The 24212-nt window shown below is 35.6% G+C and overlaps 1 protein-coding gene across 1 annotated transcript; it reads left to right on the top strand.

The window, feature by feature from the left end:
• The first annotated feature begins 15021 nt into the window (after positions 1 to 15021).
• On the top strand, positions 15022 to 16733 carry LOC7489641 (tyrosine decarboxylase 1). Its single transcript, XM_002319099.4, has one exon. The coding sequence runs from the start codon at positions 15120 to 15122 to the stop codon at positions 16599 to 16601; it is 1482 nt and encodes a 493-aa protein (XP_002319135.2). The 5' UTR covers positions 15022 to 15119; the 3' UTR covers positions 16602 to 16733.
• Positions 16734 to 24212: the final 7479 nt, after the last annotated feature.

Consider the following 24212-nt stretch of genomic DNA (forward strand, 5'->3'; position numbering starts at 1 on the left):
AACATGCAAATCAGATCAGGATCACAACTGGGCGCAAACCTCATCTTGAATTCAAAAAGTAAACTCCCAGAGAGTGATAATAAAAAGGGGAGGAAGGGTTAAAGAGAGGCATGAAATTGCTTTGTAGCAAATCACATTCACCCAAGGAGGCCTAGGCTACCTCGAAGCTGCCCAGAGATTTAGTTAGGGTTTATCAATTCACATTGTTTTTTTAATTATGTTCTTCATTTTACCTTTAATTTTAATTTCAATTTCCACAAATTTTATCTGTAAGCCCAGGATTAAGGGAAAGGCACATCAAGATTCATTAAGTGACATAAATTCCGTTTTTCTTTTTTTTAATAACAACTCAGACCTATTACAATAACAAGCTGAAAGCCACTCTTGCTGCTGGTTTTTTGAACATGTCATATGACTTGAATTGCCGATGAAATTTCCTGCTGCAGGCAAACGGGTTCTTCAGATTGTATACCGTATTTTGCATAATTAAATTCACAAATTATGGCATATGAGTGCCAAAACAAGTCGCCATCATAATAATCTTTCCTTATTTTTTAAAGTTTATTGGTAACTATTTAACAATCCTCTATCTATGTTGTTAAGTTCATTTGAATAAATATATGCATGCATGCATAAGTGCAGAATAATAACATGTTTCTCAATTGATGTGGCAGTCAAGGAGTAGACCTATTCCCACGCTATTCTCAGCTAGCGTGGTAGTCAAGAAGTGGACCTATTCTCACGCCACATTTGTGGTGATTTGATCTGCGGATCATCACAGTAGAGATAGTAGAAGTAGTGGCTAATATTTCTCAATTCTGTTATGTAAAGAGCTGTATTTAAACAGCCCCGCTTTGCTTAATAAAGTGTGTAGTTTTTCATCAATCTTGTGAGTTCCATAATCAGAGCTTGAAACACTAACAGTGGTATCAGAGCCTCTACGGGACAAATTGATTGTAGCGAGAGATACACAGTGAGAGTGAGAATGAGTGACGATAAGAGTTTAACAAAAATTCCTCATTTCGATGGTTAACACTATGATCATTGGAGTGAGTTGATGGAAAATTTGTTGCGAGCAATGCGCAACAGACACAACTCGATGATGCAAAAATGAAAGATCATCAAGTGAAACACTATCTATATCAAGCAATAGATAGAGTTACATTTGAACAGATTCTGGACAGGCGCACATCGAAGATTGTGTGGGATTCTTTGAAAAGCAAGTTTGGGGGAAATGCCAAAGTGAAGCAATCTCTACTCAATACATTGAGACGAGATTTTGAGATTCTGCAAATGAAACACAGTGAAACAATTGCAGAATATTTTGTGAGAGTCACTTTGGTGGCTAACCAGATGAGGAGCAATGGGGAGACGATGCCCGACACCAAGGTGGTGGAAAAGGTGCTTCGAACCTTGACAGAAAGGTTCACTTATGTTGTGGTTTCAATAGAAGAATCAAAGGATGTAAGCGCAATGACAATTGACGAACTACAAAGCTCACTTGTAGTCCATGAAGCCAAGTTCAAAAGGCTAGATAAAGAACACAATGAGGAGCATGCATTGCGTGTCTCAATTGGAGATGACAGATTCCACAATGCGCCGAGAGAAAGAAGACGTCCCACCTATCAAAGTCGAGGCAGAGGCAGAGGACGACAGGGATTTGGAAGAGCAACTGTGAAATGCTTTAAATGCCATAAGCAAGGGCATTTTCAGTATGAGTGTCCTACTTGGGAGAGGAATGCAAATTATGTTGAATTGGATGATGAAGAGGAACTTCTTCTCATGGCTCACGTTGAGCCAATGGGATCTGCAGACATTACAACAGAGGACGATGAAGATGCTGTGAAGCTGGATTGCGTGAAAATAAGTGGAGATGGTGTGGTGTCAAATGATGGAAATGACGTGGAGTTTAACGTGGCACTGGATTGTGTGAAAGAGAATGGTGGAGACGTGGAGATGAAAAATGAAGATAACGTGGCACTGGTGGAGCTGAAAAATGGAGACAACGTGGCATTGGTGGATTGCGTGACAGTGAATGGTGGAGATGTGAAATTAGAAAACGATGTCCTTCTCCTTATGGCTCACAGTGAAACAAAGGAGCTGACAAAGGAAGAAGTGTGGTTTATTGACTCAGGCTGTTCAAACCACATGACAGGCAACAAAAAGTGGTTTGTCACTTTGGATGAGAGCTTTTCGCACTCTGTGAAGCTGGGCAACAATGCTAGGATGCAAGTCATGGGTCAAGAAAATGTGAAGCTGAAGGTTCAAGGGAGGACGCAAATTGTCAGCAATGTCAATTACGTCCCAGATTTAACAAATAATTTGTTAAGTGTGGGGCAGCTGCAGGAGAGAGGCTTAGCAGTGTTAATGAAAAAGGGAGTTTGTAAAATTTTTCATCCGAAGAAAGGCCTCATTGTGCATACAAAAATGACCACAAACCGCATGTTTGTCATGCTTGCTGAATTACATAACGATGCTTGTCTGCAAGTAATACAGGAAGATATCACAGGGCTTTGGCATAAGAGATTCGACCACCTTCATTTGAGAGGGCTTCAAGGACTACATCATAAAAATATGGTGCACGGATTACCAGAAATTCAAGCAGTACACAAGGTGTGTGAAGTATGCAACAAAGGGAAGCAACATAGAGAAGAAATTCCAAAAAAGCCTCCGAAAAATTGCAGCTAATACACTTCGATTTATGTGGACCCATAACCCCACAAACCGTGAGCAACAGACGGTATATTCTGACATTTACTGATGATTTCAGCCGGAAGACATGGATTTATTTACTTACAGAGAAGAGCGAAACCTTTGAGAAATTCAAGTTTTTTAAAACCAGCGTGGAGATGGAGACAGGGCTGAAAATTCGATGTCTACAAAGTGATCGTGGAGGAGAATACAATTCTCAAATCTTTTCAGATTTTTGCAACACACAGGGTATCAAAAGACAACTTACCACGTCTTACACACCCCAACAAAACGGGGTAGCAGAACGCAAAAACCAAACACTCATGAACATGGTTCGGTGTCTACTGGTAGAAAGAAAAATGCCTAGAAGTTTCTGGGCAGAGGCAGCAAAATGGTCAGTTCATATCATTAATCGAAGCCCAACAGCAGCACTGCAAGATGCAACTCCAGAAGAATGCTGGACTGGACAGAAACCAAGTGTGGCACATTTCAGAATTTTTGGGTGCATTGCTTACGTGCATGTACCAAATCAAAGGAGGGTCAAGCTAGAAGAAAAGAGTAAAAAATGTGTGTTCTTAGGAGTAAGTGAAGAATCTAAAGCAGACAGACTCTTTGACCCAGAAAGCAAACAAATCATCACTAGCCGAGACGTGATTTTTGCTGAAGAGGAGATTTGGAATTGGGGGAGGATAGATGGTGACACGGAGGAATTAAAATGGGAAGATGCAGAGCCATTTGCTGACGAAGAAGGAAACGCTGGCAACGACCACGCTGACAACGCTCAAATGGAAAATGAGCAAATTCAAGCTCAGGCCGAGGAAGCAAGCCGTGAAACAAGTCGAGCAGACGCCACCTGGCGAGAAAACGCCACCTCATCATCTCAAACAATTTGAAGGGAGCAGCCAAAGAGAATTAGTAGAGCTCCAGCACACTTACAAGACTACGTAACTGGGGAAAATCTCACAGAGGAGGAGGAAGGAGACGATCAATTTCTGGTGCTCTACACTACAGCAGATGATCCAGTAAGCTATGATGAGGTGGTGAAAGACATAAAATGGAGACAAGCTATGGATGCCGAGATTCAGGCTATCGAAAAAAATAATACATGGGAGTTAGTGGAGCTGCCCATAGGGATGAAAAAAATAGGAGTCAAGTGGGTTTTTAAAACCAAATTAAATGAAAGGGGAGAAGTCGACAAATACAAGGCGCGACTAGTTGTGAAGGGTTACGCACAAAGACAAGGAATAGATTATAGTGAAGTATTCTCCCTAGTTGCCAGATGGGACACTATTAGGATGATACTCTCTCTCGCTGCGCTACGAAGTTGGGAAGTTTTTCAGCTCGACGTGAAAAGCGCATTTCTTCATGGAGAACTGAAGGAGGTTGTTCATATTGAACAACCTGAAGGATACATTCGGAAAGGAGAGGAGCAGAAAGCGTATCGATTAAGAAAGGCATTGTATGGCCTAAAACAAGCTCCAAGAGCTTGGTACAGTCGGATAGAGGACTACTTCAATGGTGAAGGTTTTGAAAAATGCAGTTATGAACACACCTTGTTCATAAAGAAGGAAGGAGGGAGTTTTTTGGTGGTAAGTCTCTATGTGGATGATTTAATTTTTACCGGCAATGATATAAAGCTGTGTAGAGAATTTAAAGCTTCCATGCAATCGGTATTTGATATGACTGACCTAGGGAGGATGAAGTATTTTCTGGGTGTTGAAGTACACCAAACGGATGCTGGAATATTTTTGTGTCAAGAAAAATATGCAGGTGAACTTCTTACGAGGTTTGGAATGGGCAGCTGCAATGCAGTTAATAATCCAATGGTTCCAGGAACTAAGTTATCATCACAGGAGAAAGGAGAAGAAGTAAACAGCACCGAATACAAGCAATTGATTGGTAGCCTTATGTACATTACGACAACTCGACCTGATATAATGTATGCTGTAAGTTTCTTAAGCAGATTCATGGCCGCGCCAAAAGAAGGACATTTACTAGCTGCAAAAAGAATACTTCGGTACTTAAAGGGGACAATTGATTTCGGTGTTTTCTACAAGAAAGGTTCAGATAACATCCTCAAAGGCTACACAGATAGCGATTTTGCGGGAGACTTAGATGGAGGAAAAAGCACGTCCGGGTATGTGTTCATGATGGGAGATGGGGCAGTAGCATGGAGTTCCAGGAAGCAGCCAATCGTCACACTATCAACTACGGAGGCTGAATATGTAGCAGCTACCACATGTGCATGTCATAGTATATGGATGAAGGAAGTTCTAAACAGTGTTGAAGAAGATTATTGTAAGTGTATTACCGTATTCTGTGACAATAGCTCATCCATTAAACTGTCTAAGAATCCGGTACTACATGGAAGAACAAAACATATCAATGTGAGATTTCATTTTATTAGAGATTTGATCAAGAAGGGAGAAGTGGAACTAGTCTACTGTGGAACAAAGGAGCAAATAGCGGACATCATGACCAAACCACTCAAACTCGAAGATTTTGTGAAACTTCGCATGCTCTTAGGAGTACAAGAGAAGAAGGCATTAAACTGAGCTGAACAAACACGGCATGCTCAGTTTAGGGGAGGATTTGTTAAGTTCATTTGAATAAATATATGCATGCATGCATAAGTGCAGAATAATAACATGTTTCTCAATTGATGTGGCAGTCAAGGAGTAGACCTATTCCCACGCTATTCTCAGCTAGCGTGGTAGTCAAGAAGTGGACCTATTCTCACGCCACATTTGTGGTGATTTGATCTGCGGATCATCACAGTAGAGATAGTAGAAGTAGTGGCTAATATTTCTCAATTCTGTTATGTAAAGAGCTGTATTTAAACAGCCCCGCTTTGCTTAATAAAGTGTGTAGTTTTTCATCAATCTTGTGAGTTCCATAATCAGAGCTTGAAACACTAACATATGTTTCTGTTAATCTTTTGTTGGGTCATTTTGACAAGCACCTGGTGTGCTTTATATACACCAATTTCTAGTCATTAGTTCTCCTTCATGATTGTTGCCTTAATGACCCAAGTTTTTCAATCAGTTTGTCAATTCAATCCTTCATAATTTCTGGATGGGCTGCTAATTTTCCTCATCTCCAGTTGTTAACCCGAGACCTTCATTTTGAGTTGGTTTTGATCTTACAACCGGTATAATTTTATCTTGCTTGCAATATTTTCTTTTTATATGTGAGATTGATCATATAGCTTCTTTTTTCCTTTTTCTCCTTGCTCTATTCTTTATTATAGATCCAAACCTTGAATCTATCCATCCAGTTTGCTAGTATGCCCTTTAGTGGCTTGAATTGGTTGTTTTCTTATATATGGGCATGGACTGCAAGTGTTCTGTTTATGAACCTGATCTGGTCATGAGTTTTTCTTCGGCTTTGCAATAGTTCATACTCTGATCGATGGCCCAATTATCTTTCATCAAACAATTTCACCTGCGTATCTTGTAGATTTATTAGCAAATCTCTTATGGTTTGTGATCAACAAAATCACAGGGCTACAACATATGTGTTTATTAAATTTAATTGTTGAGTTTGAGTTTTCGAACAATCTTTTATTGTTTACACATGTACCATAACACTTGTCTTCACTTATAATCTATTTTTTCATTCTCTCAAATAACTTAGGTTTCAAGGTTTTTGTTGGGCTATTATCAACTTTTTATATTACTCTTCTACTTATTATTTATTTAAAAGGCATGTAGTGCCGCACTGTGTTCTATTTAATTTTTTATATTTTTTTTACATATGAATTTTTATGTGAAGATGATTAGGCTTGCTTTGGGTTTTAAATACACACAAAGTACTGTTTCTTGCTGTCTTGAAATATAAAAAAACTAGAATAATGAATAAAGGACATGCCTTTTTATATATTATTTTTTTAAATAAAGATTCATTTCAAAATTATTTTTAACTTATTTTATATTTTCATCTATTTAATCAAATACGTTTTTATCTCATATGTTTTGAAAACACTAACCAAATGCAAATGTAGTTTTAATGTATCGTTTTAGGCTTGAATTCAAGAAAAAATGTTGAAGAAAAGGCATTTATATATGAATGTATTAATTCGAAATCGATTGAGAAAAACCTCAACTTTAATACATAAAAATATAATAAATGTTAAGGAAAAAAGAAAAAGAAAAAGAAAAGTGTCTCGGTGGATGGAAAATTGTGAGCTGTGTTTAGGAGTTTGAAATTGTTTTGGGAGAAAGTAACGAATGCTCATTATGGTACAATTTTGTTTTCTGACTAGCTGGGTCCAACGAAATATATGCTACAATTGTGAGCTGTTTTCAAAGCTATCATCTTCGTTGGATTTTTCTAGGTCAGATACTGACCTACAAAAATCTATAAACTTTGGAAGCACATGTTCTTTGTTATTTTCATGTCCAAAAAACCACAAAAAACAAGGGCATGATCATCACATGATACAAGTAAGAAACGAATGATGCCTATTTGGAGGGAATCCAATGATTACTAGTGAGGTTAGATGGAGTGAATGGGTGTGTAGGTGTAGGGTGGTTAGATGGGTGTGTGGTTGTGTAGGTGGTTGGTTATTGTTCAGCTATTGATACTAAAACAAGAAGAGAATCCAGTTTGTTATATTCCTAAGAATATAGGAGTTCATAAGTTTCTCATTTCTTTCTTCTGTGCTTGTCTGTTATAATGCACATAAATATATAGCATTCTTCCTTCTACAGAGCTCTAGGAACCTTAAGAAGAAAAACTAAAACGGTGCATGCATTGAAGTGATACTTATTATAAAACTAAAACGATGCGTTTTGACTATAATTGAAACGGCGCGTAAGGATTTACAACGGTTACTTCGTTTGAATTTCTAAAAAAAATTCATTCTTCTCCTTCTCCTTCAGCTGGAAACAATTGCCCCTTCTTGAATCCAACTTTGTCCCCAAGGTTGAATTGTGGAAATCTCCACTTCAATTCATCAATGTATTCCCAAGTAGCGTCAATAGGGGAGAGACCCTCCCAATGTATTAGGACTTGAGTAATGGCCTGATTTTGTCATTTTGCAATTCGCCTTTCTAATATGGTTCGGGGTTGCAGGACAGGGGTTTGCGGCGTCGTAGGAGGAGTGCCCTGCATTGTATGATTACCTGCATGCCTTTTAAGCTGGGATACGTGGAAAACTGGGTGAATCAAAGTTGTAGGAGGTAGATCAAGCTTATAAGCCACACTTCTTATTTTGGAAATCACCTGGTATTGCCCGTAATACTTTGCAGCTAGTTTTTATGAGGATCTATGTGCTGTTGACTGTTTCCGGTATGGTTGAAGCTTGAGGTAGACATAGTCATTAACTTCAAAACTTCTATCACTTCTTTTTATGTTTGCCATCGTGGTCATCCTATTCTGAGTCCTTTGGAGATGAGTCTTGACCCTTTTAATCACTTCCTCCTTAGTGGACAAATACACATCCACTAATTCCACGGCTGAATCCTTAGGAAAGTAGAGAATGTGTAAGGGTGGAGGAACCTCGTATAATACATCGTAAGGAGTCATCTTGATAGCTGAGTGTAATTGGTATTGTACCACCATTCAACTAAAGACAACCACTTAACCTACTGATTAGGGCAATCACCTGTCATACATCTCAAGTAGTGCTCGATGCATTTGTTAACGACTTCTGTTTGGCCTTCCATTTGAGGATGATATGCTGATGAGTAGTGGAGATTGACCCCTTGACTATGAAACAACTCTTTCCAAAATTGACTCAAGAATACCGGATCTCTGTCACTAGTTATAGAAGCTGGTAGCCTATGCAGTTTATATATGTTATTCATGAATAGTTTGGCCACCCCTGAAGCAGAGTAAGGGTGACTTAGGGCTATGCAATGCGCGTATATGCTGAAATGATCCACTATGACCATGATAACATCATTTCCCTCCAACTTGGGAAGGCCTTCTATAAAATCCATATTGATGTAGATGAAAGGGGCGGCAGGAATGGGTAGTGGCTGTAGGAGTCCAAGGCTAGCTACATTTTCATGCTTGTTCCTCTGGCAGGTAATGCATTCCCTAATGTATTGCCTGATGTGTTTTAGTTGTCCTTTCCAGTAGAATAGACCCCCAATAGTCTTAGATGTTACTGTCATGCCTGAGTGTCCGCCCATGGCTGAGTTATGAAACATAGAAATGAGCTTGTGTCGCAATTCTGGATCCCTGTCTACCACCACTTTTCCTTTCTTGTTAAGATGATCATTCACCCAAGTATAGCTAGGATGTGCGCTGGAAGACATTTGCAGAGCCTTGATAATCTCTTGAATGATACTATCATCTTCATATGACTTCCTGATTTCAGCCATTACATTTGAGGAAATGGTAAAAGTGGTTAGGGCATAGACTTCATTGCTGGGAATCCTAGAGAGGGCATCAGCTGTCAAGTTCTCCCTTCCCTGTTTGTACTCTATGTCATAGTCATACCCTAATAATTTCACCAGCCATAGATGTTGAGCAGGGGTAGTCATTTTCTGATGTAGAAGGTACTTCAGGCTTATGTGATCTGTGTGTATGGTAAAGTGGCGCCCCCATAAATAATGTTTCCATTTAGTAACTGCATGGAGGATGGCCAACATATCTCTCTCGTAGACTAACATTACTTGTTGTTTTGGTCCCAAGGATTTGCTTATGAACGTGATGGGGTGCCTCTCTTGCATAAGAACTGCTCCTACCCCGATCATGGATGCATCTGTCTCTACTATAAATGGTTTGTTGAAGTCCGGTAGTGCTAGGACTAGAGCACTGGTCATTACCCTTTTTAACATATTATATGCGGTGGTAGCCTCCTCACTCCATGAGTTAATGGCTTACTTATGCTGTCGTAGCCCTTGACGAACCTTCTATAGTAATCTGTCAACCCTAAGAAGCCCCTTAGCTGCTTCAATCCTTTAGGCAAGGGTCAGTCTACAATTGTCTGTATCTTATGAGGATTAGTAGCTACTCCATATTTTGAGATGATGTGGCCCAAATACTCTACTTGTGTACTACAGAAGAAGTATTTGTTAGCCTTTGCCACCAATTGGTGTTCTTTTAACAGGTCGAGGATAATAACTAGGTGCTTATAATGGTTTGCAAGTGTCCGACTATACACTAATATATCGTCAAAGAATACTAGGATACATTTTTGTAGGTGCTCCCTGAAGATTTCGTTCATTATACTCTAGAATGTGGCTGAAGCATTGGTTAGTCCGAAAGGCATAACCAAGAATTCATAGTGGCCACTATGCGTTTTGAAAGTTGTCTTAAATTCATCCCCCTGGGCCATCCGAATTTGGTGATAACTAGACTTGAGATCAATCTTGGAGAATATGACACCTCCCACTAATTCTTCTAACAGTTCCTCAATCATTGGGATAGGGTACTTATCTTTAATGGTAAGTTTGTTCAAAGCTCTATAGTCTACACACAACCTCCATGTGGAATCCTTTTTCTTGACAAGTATCACGGGGGACACAAATGGGTTGTTGCTAGTTCTTATGATTTTAGCCTCCAACATCTCTTTTACCATTCTTTCTAATGTGTCTTTTTATAGGCCTGAATATCTATAGGGTCGCAAGTTAATTGCTGCCCCTCCCTCCCTCCCTCAGAGGAATCTAGTGATCATGAGTTCTGGATGGTGGTTACCCTTTTGGTTCCTGAAATAAGTCTTGGTAGTCTGCTAATACTCTGTAGTTGATCCTCCGCATTACTCTGGAGTTGGGGTGAAGTAGCCAAGGATATGGAGATCGAACCATCTTCATCCTCTACCATCTTTAGATTACATAAATGATACCCATCTACGTAGTCGTGGCTTCTAACTAGAGAACTTAGTTGTTCCAGTTCAATGTATTGTAACTTGGGTAGATTTTTCCATTTTAGCAAAACTCGCTGCCCCTGCCAATCGAATGAAATCCATAAGTGTTTGTAATTACACAATATGTCACCCGACAAGGATAACCATTGTATACCCAACACCATCCCACAATTACTCAGCTTAATGATGAACACATCTGCCATGAAACTAATCCCCTGCATCTTCCACCTGAGTCCCTTACATAAGGATTTGCAGACCATCCTTTCCCCATTAACTGCTTGCACAATCATTGGCTTAATAGTGGTTAACTGGAGATGGAGTTTGAGAGCCACCACAGAGTTGATGAAGTTGTGTGTGCTACTTGAATCTATCAGAATACTTACTATCATCTTGTCCAACCATTCTGTTACCTTCATTGTATTAAGCCCCAATGTGCCCTCCAACGCATCCAGTGATATATGTGGGGCAAAATTACTCAATTTGAGCCCTTTTTCAGAAGTCTCATCTTCTGTGAATCCTTCATTTTCTTCCATTATACATAGAGAAGATAACCTTTTGTTTCGACACGTGTGACCAGGAATGAACTTCTCATCACACCAGAAACACATCCATTTCAACCGTCTTTCTTTGAATTCTTAGTTTTTGATAGATTTTATGGGTTTAATGGGGTTTCTATAAGTGTTGTTGGAAGGGGTAATGTTTCAGGGGCCTGGGTTTGGTTTTGGTATGGTAGTATGAGGGGTCATTGGGTTCTTTGTGGGATTTGGTGGTGGAGAAGAAGTAATCTGGTGAGATGGAAAGGCGTTGGCGGTAGAATATCTTCTATGGAAACTAGAGGATTTTTGGTAAGCTAGAGTGTTGGCTTGCAAACTGGCGAGATTGTAAGCATGCTTAAAAGTCTTGGGTCAAACATTTTAATTGTGTTCTTGATCTCCAAATCTAGGCCTCTTAAGAAGATGACCAATGACTGTTTTTCATTGATCTCAACCTTATTCCACAGGATATCAAAGTCCTGGGTGTATTCTTCTAGGTCTCCCAGTTGTTTAAGTTCCATCAATTCCTCAAGAGGTTGCCCTCCAAACCTATAACATATAGCTTCCACAAATTCTTCCCAAGTAGCTCCTTGGTTTCCTATGCTCTGCAAGAAATTCTGATGCCAGTGAAGAGCAACTCCTTCTAAGTAATAGGACGTTATTCACATTTTATCAAATTCAGCAACATTTTCTATCTCGAAATATTACATGCACTTGTAAAGCCACTTGTGCACATCTTCCCCATTGAAAGTTGGAAAGAAATGTTTGGGTTTGTGTACCTTATAGGATGGTACCCTATCTTCATGTAAGAACTTGGTTCTGGAATCAGCTCCTTCCATACTCGAGGCCTGTTTGTCCTTGCCTTAACTTGGACTGCTGGAGAGTTGAGAGAGTATTTGCAAGGTGAATTCCAACTATTGTGCCATAATTCCCATAAGGCTCCTGATGTCTCTAATCTGTGCATCTTGGTTTTCGATGGTTTGATCCAATTTAGCGTTTTGTCCTTTCAGCAAGTCTGCCATCAATTCATACTTCTGGCTATTGTCTTGTGAGACCGCTGCAATGGAGTCCTCAATGCGTTTAAAATCTGCTGCCCTTGTGTATGGTGTCATGGTGGAAGTCCATGGATTGCCTGCTCTGATACCACTTGGTACAAGTGAGAAACTAATGGTGCCGATCTGGAGGGAATCCAATGATTACTAGGGAGGTTAGATGGAGTGAATGGGTGTGTAGGGTGGTTATTGTTCAACCATTGATACTAAAGCAAGAAGAGAATCCAGTTTGTTAAATTCCTAAGAATATAGGAGTTCATAAATTTCTCATTTCTTTTCTTCTGTGTTTGTCTGTTACAATGCACGTAAATATATAGCATTCTTCCTTCTACAAAGGCTTAAGAACCGTAAGAAGGAAAACTAAAACGGTGCGTACATTAAAGTGGTACTTATTATAAAACTAAAACGATGCGTTTTGACTATAATTGAAACGGTGCGTAAGGATTTGCAACGGTTACTTCGTTTGAATTCCTAAAACGAATTCATTCTTCTTCTTCTCCTTTAGCTGGTAACAACACACAATCAAGAAAAATCATCAAAGATCATCTTAAACATGTTAAGCATCAAATCTCAAGTCTACCAACCAAATTTCCATTAATCAAATATCTTAATCCAAATATATACATAAACCATAACAAAAAGTCTATAGTATTAGGAAAAATCACATCAAGCCAAATTTCCTTGTTTGCTTGCCATTTCCAACAACCATAAACATCAAATTCAAGATCGTAGGTTACAAAATTTTCTCGACAATTCTTTACCGTTTCTAGTAAACAAAAATTTCTAGTCACATTATCAACTCAAATACATCATTTATGCACAAAACTCACCATCATATTCAAACAAACAAACAAACAAATAACCAAAATTAAAGCAATCTAAGATACAAATTTTGACTAAACACACTAATACAAATCCAGCAAATACGTACAGCGCCACAAATCTAGCAAACACACCCAACATTTCCAACAAAATCACATCCTGATTTTCAGTACAACCATTGCCCAAATCTATCTTATCTACAACCTGTTAGTTTAATATGTCCCGTAGCCAATTGGTTGGTTACACGTGACATTATTATATTCATGTAAATACATATTTATTATTAATAAAGACTTAATTTATCTTTAATATTCATATAATATTAGATTAATAAATATAATATTTGATTTATAAATATAGAGTAAAGATAAAGTCCATGAGATAAAAATGTCTTGCAAAAGAAATTATAAAGTTGTTATAATTATGAGATTCCTATTGCATCAAAATATTGTTCCTAAAATGTTCATGATCGATGTTCTCTAAAATATTGGACATTTATTAGAACCATTGAGACTTGTATATATTATGTTCTTTTTTTTTATGAAATAAAGAAGTTGTTCTCATAAGCTAAAATATAAAGGATACCTAGAACTAATATGTAGGTGCTTGTCATAAGATATATACATTGAACTGACTCGCATGAGAATTTCATATATACATTTTAAAATGTGACATATATTTTTCAGCCCACTAGAGCTTTTACCATTTTGCGCTCGTTCTATGCCATTAGTGGTTCCTGTTTGTCCATGCAATGACAAAAGGCTGCTTATTTTTTCATAACGTGGTTCTTTTGACAACCACATGAACTTTTATACTAAAATGGACATTGTCGTGTGTTCAGGGTTAGTTATATGGCATTAGTGGTTCCTGTTTGTCCATGCAATGACCTGGATTTTTTTTTATCGCCCTCAATTTCTTGTTGATAAGCAAAGGTTTGATTTTCAAACTTAAGTTGACATGATATGTGTATGTTTACTCAAAGTTTTTAGTAAAAAAGGGGAGTTCGAGAGAAATATAAAGCAAAATTTTCTTTGTATCTTATTTAATAGATGGAGTGACACATTTTGACTCATCAATAGATCAGGCCGTACACTAAGCATCTCATGTAGAGACCACCCTTCCATTCATGATAAATCCACAAACACTCGAGTATGTTTGGTATTATGATAGCTGTTGTGGTTGTGATTTGAAGAAAATTATTTTATAAAAAATGTTATTAGTTAATGTTGGTTTGAAAAAATATATGTTTGGTTAAACCTGTGGTTGAAATTGAGGTTGAACAAAAAATAATTTAATATGTTTGGTTAAAAGAATACTTTTCAAAATAAAGTTATAAAATAATTTAAAAATATATATTAATATTGATGGTTTTTAATTTAAATATTGTAGATTTAACGACTGCTATTACATCATGAAATAAATAATATTGATATCAAATATTTTTTATTGTTCCATTAAACTATATGCACTTTCATCACGGACTATATTTTTCATGGTTTCTTAAGCGCGCAACAACATCGGGTAAAATATTATCAAGAACAAAATTGGAATTGCGATCAAATTCTACAAATGCTACGTCATTAAGCAATCTCCTTCTAATTTTTTGAATAAAACATAATTAAAAATAAAAATAAAAATTGAATTTTTTTTACCTGGGTCGGACCCGACAAGAGCAAAATTGGAAATACGATCAAATTCTGCAAATACTATGTCATCAAACGATCTCCTTCTAATTTTTCAAATAAAACACAATTAAAAATTAAAATTAAAATTAAATTTTTTTTAACTGAATCAGACTCAGCTTAATGCATTTAATTTTGGACTAAATCTGGTCCGGCTAGAAACAGGGAAGAGTAACTCTACTATTCACGTGTAAACAGTGGAGAGTCACTCTCCATTGAAAAAAAACGCAGCAGGATAAGAAGCATGAAAAATTGTTTCACCAGAACGTGCAATTAAACCTCATTTTTAGTGGGTCACATAAACCATATGACAGCGGATACTTATAACCGCACACTATTATTGAGTTTGAAATGCTCCTTATAACCACACACTATTATTGAGTATGAAAAAAAACGCAGCAGTTATGGATGAGGCCGTACACTGAGCATCTCCTATAAAGACCACCCTTCCACTCATGATAAATCCACAAAAACTTGAAGAGAAGAAAATTGAAGTGATTCATTCATCTATCCGAAATAAATGGGTTCTCTATCCACAAACACTTTCTCCCCTTTAGACCCAAATGGTTTCACCAATGATTCCAAAATGGTGATCGATTTCATTGCTGATTATTACAAGAATATTGAAAACAACCCGGTTCAAAGCCAAGTGAAACCAGGGTACTTATTGACCCAATTGCCAGACACTGCCCCATATTGCGAGGAATCCTTAGAAGATGTTCTCAAAGATGTAACTGATAGCATTATCCCAGGCCTCACTCATTGGCAAAGCCCTAACTTCTTTGCTTACTTCCAAGCAAATGCAAGCACTGCAGGGTTTGTTGGTGAGATGCTCTGCACAGGCCTTAATGTTGTTGGCTTCAACTGGATTGCATCTCCTGCTGCAACCGAACTGGAATCCATTGTAATGGACTGGACGGGAAAGATGCTCAAGCTCCCATCTACTTTTTTGTTCTCAGGAAACGGAGGTGGTGTCTTGCACGGTAGCACTTGTGAGGCTATAGTTTGCACCCTAGTTGCAGCAAGAGACGCGACCTTGAGAATGATTGGAGCTGAAAACATTACGAAGCTGGTAGTTTATGCCTCTGATCAAACTCATTCAACTCTACTTAAGGGCGTCAAATTAGTTGGAATTCCATCCTCTAATTTTCGATGCCTCTCTACCTCATTTTCATCGGAATTTTCGTTATCACCTCAAGCATTGGAAGATGCAATTGAAAATGATATCAAAGCTGGATTTGTGCCCTTATTTTTATGCGCTACTATAGGCACTACAGCATGTGGAGCTGTTGATCCTGTTATGGATCTGGGGAAAATTGCCAGGAAATATAATCTATGGTTCCACGTTGATGCAGCTTACGCAGGTAGTGCATGCATATGCCCTGAATTCAGGCATTACCTGGATGGAGTAGAACTTGCAGACTCGTTGAGCATGAATCCACATAAATGGTTACTCACTAACATGGATTGTTGCTGCTTGTGGGTTAAGCAGCCTCGTTTATTAATCGAGTCACTGTCCAGTGATCCAGAATACTTGAGGAACAATGCCAGTGAATCAAGTGACGTCGTGGACTACAAAGATTGGCAAATTGCATTGAGTAGGCGATTCAGAGCTCTGAAGCTTTGGATTGTGATTCGCAGGCATGGATTAGCAAACCTTATGTGCCATATTCGTAGCGATGTGAACTTGGCTAAGCGGTTTGAGTCACTGGTGGCTAAAGACAGTAGGTTTGAGGTGGTGGTGCGAAGGAGGTTTTCTCTGGTATGTTTTAGGCTCAAGCACAACGATGAATGCCAAGGCTTGGAATTGAACCGTAAGCTTCTAGCTGCAGTGAATGAAAGTGGTCGTGCATTCATGACTCACGCGGTGGTTGGTGGCTTGTTTATCATACGCTGTGCAATTGGGTCAACCTTGACTGAAGAACGACATGTAGATGATTTGTGGAAGTTGATTCAAGAAAAGGCAGCAGATCTTGTCAAAGAAACAGGTGATATTGGATAATTAATGACCGTGGTTTGATCTCAGCAAGAAGATTATGTTTTAGTTTGTAATTGATATTGAAAGCAAAATTTAAATTGCTAAGTTTAAATAACGAAGTCTACTTAAGGCAGACATCTATTTTAAATTTCATAATTCTTGATACCTTTCCATGCAGTTTTTTTTTTTTTAATTTCGTATTATGTTTTCAGCCTCTTTCAGAGGGGCATTATGAGTACGTTTTCTAAGTCTACATCTATTGTTGTCATTTTATATCAAAGGTTTCAACATCACAATCTCCAACAGAATTAAAATAGAATTTCTTGCTCAGCTTTCTTTAATTACTGACTCCGTGGAAGTAGGCTATGTGAAGATCGATAAAGAATTTCTTGCCCTTATGCCTACTACGATTAGGCTAAAGTTTTTTCATCCAATTAAAGGCAAGTCATATTTTAATAAAGATGAGATGACATGCTTACGTACTGTCACGGGCTTATAAAACAAATGTACTTAATAGTGTTATAATTATGAATCAATGGTAGATAAGTAATAGAAACTAAAGGTATGATTGAGCCAATATTTAATGACGGAAAAAAAAAAGTTGTGTTGGTGATAGAATACTTAGAGACTGAAAAAAATAATTTGTAGCAATCCACAGTGTTTTGTGAGGAAAGATACAGTGATTTCCCCACATGATTTAGCTTTTCTATTAATAAAAAGAAAAAAAAATACATATGTAAATTCTTTACCAACTTAATATTAAAAAAAAAATCGACAAAGATAATTTTGGAAAGAAAAAAGCTCATGAGGAAAAACGTTGTAGCAATTGACAATGTTTTGTGAGGAAAACTACAGTGCTTTCCCCAATAAAATTGACAAAGAAAATTTTAGAAAAAATCATAAAAAAACCATTTAGAGAAATACTGTAGCAATCCACAGTGTTTTGTGAGGAAAACTACAACGTTTTACCCATATAATTTAACTTTATTTTAATTATAATTCTTAACCAACTCGATATTTAAAAAAATAAAATCGACAAAGATAATTTTGAAAAAAAAATCATAAAAAAATCATGTGGGAAAACACTGCAGCAATTCACAGTGTTTTAAAGAAAAAAAATTAAAAAGATAAATTCTCAATTAGCTCAATATTAAAAAAAATAAAATCGACAGAGGCATTTTTAGGAAAAAAAATCTAATAAAAAAACGAGGAAAAAAAACCATGTTGGGAACACTGTAGCAATTCACAATATTTAGTAATGAAAGTTATAGTGCTTCCCCACATGATTTAACCTTATTTGTAATTAATTACTTGTAATTCTAATTTTCAACCAGCTCAATATTAAAAAAATAAAATGGACAAAGATAATTTTAAAACAATTATAAGGAAAAAAACCATGTGGAGAGACACTATAGCAATCCACAGTATTTTATAAGGAAAGTTACAGTGCTTTTCCTACATGATTAAGCTTTATTATAAAGTTAAATTCTAACGAGTTCAATATTAAAAAAATAAAATCGACAAAGATAATTTTAGAATCCACAGTGCATTGGGTGTGGGTGAACAGTGAATCTCCCACACCCTTTAGCTTTATGTACGAGATGGCATGTCCGCGCACTGCCATAAGCTTATAAAATAAATATACTTGATAATGTTATAATTATGAACCAATGTTAGATAAATAATAGAAACTAAAGGTATGATGGAGTCAATATTTCATGACGGAAAAAAAATTGTATTGGTGATAAAAAACTTAAAGACTGAACAAAATGATTTGTAGCAATTTACAGTGTTTTGTGAGGAAAGATACAGTGCTTTCGCCACATGATTTAGCTTTTATGTTCATAAAAAGAAAAAAAATTACAAAGTTAAATTCTCTGCCAATTTAATATTAAAAAAAACGACAAAGATAATTTTGGAAGGAAAAAAACCCATGAGGAAAAACATTGTAGTAATTGACTATGTTTTGTGAGCACAACTACAATGTTTTCCCCAATAAAATTTACAAAGATAATTTTAGAAAAAATCATAAAACAAAAACCATTTAGAGAAATAATGTAGTAATCCACAGTGTTTTGTGAGTAAAACAACATCGCTTTCCCCATATGATTTAGTTTTATTGTAATTATAATTTTTAACCAACTCAATATTCAAAAAAATAAAATCGACAAAGATAATTTTGGAAACAATCATAAAAAAATCATGTGGGGAAACACTACAGTAATTCACAGTGTTTTAAAAAAAAACTTACAAAGCTAAATTCTCAATCAGCTCAATATTAAAAAAAAATCGACAGAGACAATTTTAGAAAAAAAAATATAACAAAAAAAACACAAAAAACAGGAAAATAAAACCATGTTGGAAACACTGTAGTAATTCACAGTGTTTTGTGATGAAAGCTACAGTGCTTCCCCACATTATTTAACCTTATTTGTAATGACTTATAATTGTAATTCTCAACCAGCTTAATATTTAAAAAATCAAATTGACAAAGACAATTTTGAAAAAATCATAAGAAAAAAAACCTATGTGGAGAGACACTGTAGTAATCCATAATATTTTATGAGGAAAGCTACAGTGCTTTCCTTACATGATTAAATCTTGTTACAAAGTTAAATTCTAACCAGCTCAATATTAAAAAAATAAAATCGATAAAGATAATTTTGGGAAAAAAAATATTACAAAAAAAGAAAACACAAAAGAAACTAGAAAAAAAACCATGAGGAAAAACTGTATCAATCCATAGTGTTTTGTAAGGAAAGTTACAGTCTTTTCCCCACATGATTTAGCCTTACTTGTATTTACTTGTAATTATAATTCTTAACTATCTTAATATTTAAAAAATAAAATTGACAAAGAAAATTTAAAAAAAAACATAAAAAAAACAACAAAAAATCATGTGGGAAAAAACACTGCAGCAATCCACAGTAATTTGCGAGGAAAACTACAGTGCTTTCGTCACATATTGTAAATGTAATTCTTAACCAGCTCAATATTTAAAAATAAAATCGAAAAAGATAATTTTGGAGAAAATATAAAAAAACAAAAACAAAAAAAAAACATGTGGAGAAACACTGTAGCAATCAACAATGTTTTAAAGAAAAAAATTACAAAACTAAATTCTCAATCAACTCAATATTAAAAAAATAAAATCAACAAATATAATTTTAAAAAATTAAAAAATAAAATAGAAAAATAATATGGGAAAACACTGTAGCAATTCATAGTATTTTAAAGAAAAAAAATTACAAACCAAAATTTTTAACCAGCTTAAATTAAAAAAGTAAAATTAATAAAGATAATTTTGAAAAAAAAAATGAAAAGAAAAAAAAAAGGAGGAGGAAAGTAATATACTGAGCGAAAACAAAAAGTAAAAAATAAAAAAAAAATATATTGAGAATTACTATTATAATCTATAATATAATGGACGTGGATGAACAGTAAGTTCAACATACCTTAAGTTTTATGTATAATAATAATTTATGACGGGTTATCTCTTTGTGCGGTCATATCTAGGCTCATTGACTTGGCAAGAACTTGGACGTGCCTATCCTGACGAAGCTTGTGTTCTCCTCTGGTAATCCTCTGGGATAATCGTTGGAGAATGAATAAATTAAGCAAACATTTAACATTTGGAAAGACTACATATTCAATTGCATCAACTCCAGTTACTTCTACGCTACTCTTTGTCACGTATGCACGCGTAGCGTGACAGAATGTCAGGATCGAGAAGTCATTACCTAATTGTTTGGTTTAGAGTCATTAGAAGATTTGGGTGGAATAGTCTTATCAGAAATTTCAAGGTAAGGAACTGATTGTGACTAGAAAATGTATTAACACCCTAACACACTTTACTTGAGATAAATTGTATTATGTGGTCTGGATGTGGTTTAAAGGTATTAATAGGTTCTAAACCTGTGGTCTGAGTACGACTTAGAACAAAAAAATTTTGTTCATGAACAAAAATTTACGCTCATTCATTGATAATGGGTTTGGACTTCTCTATACTTTGACAATCCTTTGCAATATTTTTCACATGCAGAAGCCAAGGATTTTAGAAGTTGCACCGACTGCAAGTCAAAAACCAATAACATAAACTCCGAATCTAATCTTACCATTCCATAGTCAATTGCCTCAACTCCAGTTTCTTCTATGCTACTCTTTGTCGCAAATAAATTTAATTATACTCTTAGAAGTATGGAAAGAAAAAAGAAAAAAAATAAGAAATATTATTATATAATTTAAATCTAAGAAAAAGAAAGAGAAAGAGAAATTATTGCATATATTTTTCCGCCCACTAGAGCTTTTACCATTTTACGCTTGTTCTATGCCATTAATGGTTCCTGTTTGTGTCCACGCACTGGAAAAAGTCTGTTTGCTTTGTCCACGCAATGGTTCTTTTGACAACCACATGACAGTCGGGAGGATATTATTCATTTAAATGATTTTCTTATCTCCCTCAATTTCTTCTCCATCATCCGTTTCAAAAGATCTATTAATTCTTGAAATTCAAGTTGGCATGATATGTGTATGGTACTTTTCCAAAGTTTCAATTATAAAAGGGGATAAAAATATTTTTGGGATATATATATGTGTGTGTGTGTGTGTGTGTGTGTATTTGAATTGATAATATACAAACTATTAGTATTTGATTAAAAATCAATTTAATTTCACAAGTGTTATTCTTAAACAAAGTTTTTAGTTTAAAAAAGAGCACGAAGAACATTCAAACTTAAACCCAATAATATAAACATCAAACCAGACCAAATTTCAAGCAATAAAAAACAAGATTTTATTTGCAATCAAGCATAGATCAAGAATCAAGTATCCATTCATTTCGATTATCACTTTAATATCATGATTTTTATCAAAAATGGGTTTCGATTCAAAACCAAAACCCAAGGATTAAAACCCACAGAACATGTTATTGATGTATAAAAACCTAGATTATTGGCTAATGATGGCATGCGAACGTGCAGAAACCAAAATTAAATCAAAACTAAACCTAAAACTAGTACTCAAAACAATATTATTTGGATGAACATGAAGAACATGAACCTAGGTTGCCCATAAATGCCTAAGCTGCTACCAAACCTAGAAATTGGCATTTTTGGCCTCTAAACTTCCAATTTTTGGTCCTCACAAACAACATCATCAATAACACAAACTTGTTTTACTCAAAACAAACAACAAAAACAAAAAGTCATCAAAATCACTTATTAGATTCTTCCTTCCAAAATTACACCCACAATGACACAACCAATAAAAAACAACAAATATCAATCCAAAACTGACTCTTTAAACACTAGGGACTCAAACCAAACTCAGGAACCAATAACATACATTAGCAACCTAGAAAAGATCAACACAAACCTACTGCCATATTTGGTAGATTCCAAAAACCATTGCATTTCAACAAAAACAACATCCAAATATCTTTTAAATATCCAGTAAACATTAACAACAACTTGAAAACAAGATGAATCAATCAAAACAAATATTTTCATTCATCAATCCACATAAATGTTTTTTCTAGGGTTTTTGATGGATTCTCACATAGAGTGATCAAAGCTCAGCCCTTTGATGAAAATGAGAGAGATCTTGATAAATGATAATAGCTGGAACCTTTGTCCTTCAATGGTTTTTTGGGATGGTGATTTTGCCTAGGTGGTTTTCTCTTTCTTAGAGACAAAGGCATGTATTTTTCACCTTCTAATCTTGGATGAAAGATTTATGGCCCTAGATAAGAACCTTCTAAGAGTTTTTAAGCGTGAACAAACGAAAACGTTGGGTGGTTTTGCGCAAATGAGTATCTCAATCAAGGCTGACTAAATTGATCACTTTCGAGACTTCGCCGGAGCAACTTCAATGTAAACATCATTAGACACAACATGAACTTTGTAGAGGAGATGCATGACTTTTTTTTTTATCCATCTTTTCTTAATTTGGAGGTTTGTAACTCCACATTCATTCGTTTGAAGGTGTCAACTTGATTAACCCAGAATCTAAAAATACAGTGATGGTTGATCAAGGACATGATGATGGATATTTCTATGGAATATATAATTGGGATGTAAACATCCAATTTCATGGAAATAGGGTTGTAGAGGTTTAGAACTCCACAACGAGCTCTTGGATGGTGTCAACCCAATCATCCAAAACTGCCAAGGAAAAAGATAGATAGTGGTTATAAGGCATGTCACCCAATCCCTTCATTAAACCTAAGTGATACGTCGTTCAGATTAAATCCTAGAAATTAGGGTTTTTAATTTGGAATTTGACAGATTTCAATTTAGTCCATGTTCTTCTAATTGTAGCATATGCACCTTTAATTGTCTTAAAATCATTTTAATCCTTGCAATTTTGCTCCTAGAAATTCTGATTTGAAGCTCTTAAGTTCAGCGCCTTATTCATTTCGATCTTTGATTTTTGATTTGTGCAATTTAACCCTTAATTGACCATCAAACTTTTAATTTTCTTCAACTTGGCTCATGATTTGGTCAATTTCAACCCTTAAAGTCTCGCGCCTTTTACAATTTAGTCTCTAGTTTTGAATTTCTTCAACCAAACCTCTAATTAACTATCAAACTTTAATTTTTTTTCCCAATTAAGCCTCTTCTTTGACCAATTAAACATTCCAAAGTCCAATTTCAGTCCCCCAAACTTCAATTTATTTTTATTAACACCCAAATTAACTCTAAAAAACTTATTTTCCTTGCATGTAAGTCCTCGATAAAATCAATTAAGCCTTTCAAAATTCTCATTGAGTCCTACTCATCAAAATTTGTATTTCTTTACTCTAAATAAAATATTATCACCAATAAGACCTTTTGTCAATCAAAATCGGATCACTAATTTGTCAATCTTGTATATGTTGGTCCTTAAACTTTTCTGCTTGTCATTTTGATCAACTTGGACAATCTTTCAGGCTTTCTTCATGGGTATTCTCTTGTTTTTTTTTTTTGGATCTTCTTTTTCTTTTCTTGATTTTTTGGGATAAAAAATAGGTAACAACAATCACCATGATTTAGATCAAGTGCAAGCTCTTGAAATGATAAAATGGACAATGTATCTTACAATATAAAGAAAAAAAAGTAAAAAGGCCAAGAAAACTCTAGAATGGCATACTAATCTTACTCAATCTCTTAGTAGCACTATTTATTATGCAAGATACATGTGATGGTTGCTAACCTTTTTCATATACAAATAACATAGCCAATGCTAATTTTGATAAATGGTTAGTTGTCATGCATGAAGAGATGGAATCTCTATATAAGAATCAAACTTAGAAGCTTGTTCAACTTCTTAAAGGAAAAAGATAATGGGTTATAAGTTGATCTTTAAGAGAAATTAAGTTATTCTTAGAGCAGAGTATGCTAGATACAAAATTTGACTAGTTGTAAAAGGCTATAGTTAGGTAGACAGTGGTGACTTCATTAGGTATATCCCCCTATAGTCATGTATAGTTCTAGTAAAATTTTGTTGTTTTTGGTTGCTATACGAGACTTGGAGTTAGAGCAGCTTGATGTCAAGACTGTATTTTTACATGGAGAAGTAGAGGAATGGCCTGAGGGTTTTATGGTTGATTATTACAAGAATATTGAAAACAACCCGGTTTAAATACATACAAACTGT

This window comes from Populus trichocarpa, chromosome 13 (assembly GCF_000002775.5).
Source record: "Populus trichocarpa isolate Nisqually-1 chromosome 13, P.trichocarpa_v4.1, whole genome shotgun sequence".
NCBI classification, from domain to species: domain Eukaryota; kingdom Viridiplantae; phylum Streptophyta; class Magnoliopsida; order Malpighiales; family Salicaceae; genus Populus; species Populus trichocarpa.